The sequence below is a fragment of the Nycticebus coucang genome, chromosome 9, assembly GCF_027406575.1.
Source record: "Nycticebus coucang isolate mNycCou1 chromosome 9, mNycCou1.pri, whole genome shotgun sequence".
NCBI classification, from domain to species: domain Eukaryota; kingdom Metazoa; phylum Chordata; class Mammalia; order Primates; family Lorisidae; genus Nycticebus; species Nycticebus coucang.
In genome coordinates, this window is record NC_069788.1 from 114,977,431 (window position 1) to 114,982,501 (window position 5,071).

At 43.5% G+C, this 5,071-nt stretch overlaps 1 protein-coding gene across 1 annotated transcript; it reads right to left on the minus strand.

The window, feature by feature from the left end:
• Positions 1-840: 840 nt before the first annotated feature.
• On the minus strand, positions 841-1,409 carry LOC128593361 (ATP synthase F(0) complex subunit C1, mitochondrial-like). The gene has a single exon (XM_053601296.1). It carries the CDS (start codon positions 1,363-1,365, stop codon positions 955-957), a length of 411 nt encoding a protein of 136 aa, XP_053457271.1. The 5' UTR covers positions 1,366-1,409; the 3' UTR covers positions 841-954.
• Between the last annotated feature and the right edge of the window lie 3,662 nt (positions 1,410-5,071).

Here is a 5,071-nt window from a genome sequence, read left to right on the forward strand (position 1 = left end):
CCTTCTTCCCGTAACCCATCACTGGAGATTTGTCCCAGGAGGGTAAGTTTTCAAAGTTTGGCTGATTGATCCCTGGGGATGTGTGAGGCCAGCATTATTTTCACGATAACATGAAATTTGTTTACCTTTTCCACTAAGTTGATATTTGCACCATGGGCTGAGCATAGCAGGTAAAACATCTTGGGACATGGACAGCACTCTTCCTGTTCTCCCGTCACTGGGATAAGGGGTAAGAGTATGGGATTGAAAGATGTTGGTATAAAGAAAGGCACATCCAGCATCCGGATGGGGAGAGGAGAGAGGAAGAGTTCAGGGCAGCTGAGAAGGAGGTGTTTAAAATCTGGGGAATAGGCTTGACGTTAGTAGAGGCTAGGGCACCAGCCACATACACAGGAGCTGGTGGGTTCGAACCCAGCCCAGGCCTGCCAAACAACAGTGACAACTACAACCAAAAAATAGCCGGGCATTGTGGTGGGCTCCTGTAGTCCCAGCTACTTGGGAGGCTGAGACAAGAGAATCGCTTAAGCCCAAGAGTTTGAGGTTGCTGTGAGTGGTGATGCCACAGCATTTTCACAAAATGAGACTGTCTCAAAAAAAAAAAAAAACGAATCCAGGGAATACGGAAGTGTTGTTGTAGGTTCTGCAGGACAGTGAGGTCTAACCCTTTGTAGGGTGGAGGGGTTATACTGGAGGAGAGTTTTTTTATGATTTGTTACATTTCTTTTATTTGTTTATTTATTTATTTATTTTTATTGTTGGGGATTCATTGAGGGTACAATAAGCCAGGATTATTGCATCAGGATCACACTGATTGCAATTGTTAGGCAAAGTCCCTCTTGCTTTTTTTTTTTTTTAAGAGAAAGTTGTGCTTAATGGTAAAGCTTAGCACACCCCAGCACCAGGAATGGCATGGAGTCCCAGCAGCAGGGACAGGTAGGTGACCCTCATGGAGCCTCACATGGCGAATAGGATGAGGAAGGAAGCCATCAAACAGAAGAGCCCCATGGCCTTAGACAGGGCAAAGCCCGGAATGGCGTAGGAGAAGAACTGCTGCTTGAGAGACGGGTTCCTGGCATAGCCAATGATCAAGCTGCCAAACACTGTTCCAATGCCAGCCCCTGAACCAGCCACACCAACTGTGGCTGCCCCAGCACCAATAAACTTGGCTGCTGTGTCAATGTCCCAGGAGACAACACTGGTCTGGAACTCCCTTCGGGCCACCTGGAGTGGGGAGCTGTTGTAGGAAGGCTGTTTAGATGAATACTCTGACCTATTCAGGAAGGAGGCAGACATAGGTCTGATTAGACCCCTGGTACAGCAGCGGATCAGAGTCGGCGAAATGAGCAGTGCCGCGGTGGTCTGCATTTTTTTCAGTCTCTCCGCCTTAGCCCTTGCTCTCAGCGTTCCGCTCCCCCCGCAAAGTCCCTCTTGCAATCATGTCTTGCCCCCATAAAGTGTGACACACACCAAGGCCCCACCCCCTCCCTCCGTCCCTCTTTCTGCTTTTCCTCCCCCTCATAACCTTAATTGTCATTAATTGTCCTCATATCAAAATTGAGTACATAGGATTCATGCTTCTCCATTCTTGTGATGCTTTACTAAGAATAATGTCTTCAAGTGTCTCAGGTTACAAAATCAACATTCATAAATCGGTAGCCTTTATATACACCAACAACAGTCAAATTGAAAAAGCAGTTAAGGACTCTATCCCATTCACAGTAGCGCCAAAGAAGATGAAATATTTGGGAATTTACCTAACAAAAGACGTGAAAGATCTCTATAAAGAGAACTATGAAACTCTAAGAAAAGAAATAGCTGAAAATGTTAACAAATGGAAAAACATACCATGCTCATGGCTAGGAAGAATCAACATTATCAAAATGTCCATACTACCCAAAGCAATATATAATTTCAACGCACTCCCTATTAAAGCTCCACTGTCATATTTTAAAGATCTTGAAAAAACATTACTTCGTTTTATATGGAATCAGAAAAAACCTCGAATAGCCAAGACATTACTCAGAAATAAAAACAAAACAGGAGGAATCACACTACCAGACCTCAGACTTTACTACAAATCGATAGTGATCAAAACAGCATGGTATTGGCACAAAAACAGAGAAGTAGCTATCTGGAACAGAATAGAGAACCAAGAGATGAATCCAGCTACTTACCGCTATTTGATTTTTGACAAGCCAATTAAAAACATTCAGTGGGGAAAAGATTCCCTATTTAACAAATGGTGCTGGGTGAACTGGCTGGCAACCTGCAGAAGACTGAAATTGGACCCACAACTTTCACCATTAACGAAGATAGACTCTCATTGGATTAAAGATTTAAACTTAAGACATGAAACTATAAAAATACTAGAGGAGAATGCAGGGAAAACCCTTGAAGAAATTGGTCTGGGTGAGTATTTCATGAGGAGAACCCCCCGGGCAATTGAAGCAGCTTCAAAAATATACTACTGGGACTTGATCAAACTAAAAAGCTTCTGCACAGCTAAGAACACAGTAAGCAGAGCAAGCAGACAGCCCTCAGAATGGGAGAAGATATTTGCAGGGTATATCTCTGACAAAGGTTTAATAACCAGAATCCACAGAGAACTCAAACGCATCAGCAAGAAAAAAACAAGGGATCCCATCGCAGGCTGGGCAAGGGATTTGAAGAGAAACTTCTCTGAAGAAGACAGGCGCACGGCCTTCAGACATATGAAAAAATGCTCATCATCTTTAATCATCAGAGAAATGCAAATCAAAACTACTTTGAGATATCATCTAACTCCAATGAGACTAGCCTATATCACAAAATCTCAAGACCAGAGATGCTGGCGTGGATGCGGAGAAAAGGGAACACTTCTGCACTGCTGGTGGGAATGCAAATTAATACATTCCTTTTGGAAAGATATATGGAGAACACTCAGAGATCTAAAAATAGATCTGCCATTCAATCCTGTAATTCCTCTACTGGGCATATACCCAGAAGACCAAAAATCACAACATAACAAAGATATTTGTACCAGAATGTTTATTGCAGCCCAATTCATAATAGCTAAGTCATGGAAAAAGCCCAAGTGCCCATCGATCCACGAATGGATTAATAAATTGTGGTATATGTATACCATGGAATACTATGCAGCCTTAAAGAAAGATGGAGACTTTACCTCTTTCATGTTTACATGGATGGAGCTGGAACATATTCTTCTTAGTAAAGTATCCCAAGAATGGAAGAAAAAATACCCAATGTACTCAGCCCTACTATGAAACTAATTTGGGACTCTCACATGAAAGCTATAACCCAGCTACAACTTAACAATAGGGAGAAGTGGGAAAGGGGGGGGTGGGTAGAGAGAGGGGAATCGGTGGGATCACACCTGTGGTGCATATTACAGGGGTATTTGCGAAACTTGGTAAATGTGGAATGTAAATGTTTTGGCACAGTAACTGAGAGAACGCCGGAAAGGCTATGTTAACCACTGTGATAAAAATGTGTCAAATGGTTTATGAAGTGAGTGTATGATGCCCCATAATCATATCATTGTATACAGTTATGATTTAATAAAAATAAAAAAAAAATATAAAAAAAATAAAAAAAAAAAGAATAATGTCTTCCACTTCCATCCAGGTTAATACGAAGGATGTAAAGTCTCCATTCTTTTTAATAGCTGAATAGTATTCCATGGTGTACATATACCACAGCTTGTTAATCCATTCCTGGATACATTTCTTGCTGTGTCCTGAACTCCTCCTCCACTTGATAATCCTGCATGCGTGAGCTACATCCAGCAGGCAGTAGTTCCTACTCTCCCTCTGGGGCATCCAGCCCCTGTTATTTTGCCGGTCCAGTACCTCTTTCCATAAGAACATTCAGAGACTTTGGTAGCATCATAACATTGTGCTGGCATGTAAGTGTGGCTAGCTAAAGAGGGGGTCTGAGGTAAGAATCGGGTGTAGTTGACCTGGGAATGGGGGTTGGTAAGTTATTCATGGATATATGAGGATTGGGTAGTAAGACAACCTGTGCATTCAGCTGGGGTTGATGGGGAGAGGAGAAGGGCCAGGACTGGCAGGAGAGATAGCCAGAAGGGAAAGGAGGAGAAAGAGGAAAAATTAGATTTCCTCGGGGGGGAAGTCTTGGAAGGTGCCTTATAGGCACAGATCTTTAAAGGCTTCAGAGAGGTCATGCCAGCTTTGAACTTGTGAGAGTAGCCAGGCATCTCAAGAAAAGTTACGGAGAAGAGGGAAGAATCGGGGAGGAATGTTACTTGTTTACGGGGAAATGGACTCTTCTGGGATCCTGGTGAGTTTTAAAGTGGTGGGGATAGTACTTGTGATTTCCAGTGGGGGTCTTCCAGTGTTGGAAGTTTTTCTGTGGGACACAGCTTTATTAGGGATTGGTGGATCCAGACTAGGGAGTCTAAGAGGCAAATGGCCCTGGGGTTGCTGTAGAGAACAGTATGAGGGCCTGTCCAGTGAGTGGACAGCGTCCTGCAGGGAAAGGGAGATTTGAGGAAAACTTGTCGCTTGCCAATTGGTCTCTGACTTTTTCTGCTGAGGGTTAGAGAAGGAGCTGGTTTAGTTTTTCTAAGTTCGCCCCTGGTTTTCTGGAGGGTGGGAAAATAGTTTCTGATGATAGAGTCTGGGGAAGAGGGGGTCCAGGGCCCAGAATAATAGTTCTGCTGTACATTTTGTCAAAAGGGCTATAAAGGAGGGGTTTGTGAGGGGTAGAACAAATGTGGAGTAAAGCGCTGGGGAGGAGTTTAATCCGATCTTGTTTGTATTGGAGCACAAATTTTGTGAGATGTTATTTAAGGATGTTGTTCATTTGTTCTACTTTCCCTGATATTGGGGCCTGTAAGGCACATGTAAGTGCCACTGAATCCTGGGGCTTGTGAGGCTTGGGAGGTGATATGGCTAATGAAAGCTGGGCTATTGTCATTCTGAATGGAGTTGGGGAGGCTGAATCTAGGAATAATCTGGTGGAAGACAGTGGAGACAACTTCATGGGTTTTCTCGCCTGTTATGGGGAAGGCTTCAACCCACCCAGAGAAGGTATTGACCCAAACTAGAAG

What these genes read in the sequence shown, in the direction of transcription:
- LOC128593361 (XM_053601296.1), bottom strand. Translation starts at nt 1,365, where the DNA reads ATGCAGACCACCGCGGCACTGCTCATTTCGCCGACTCTGATCCGCTGC.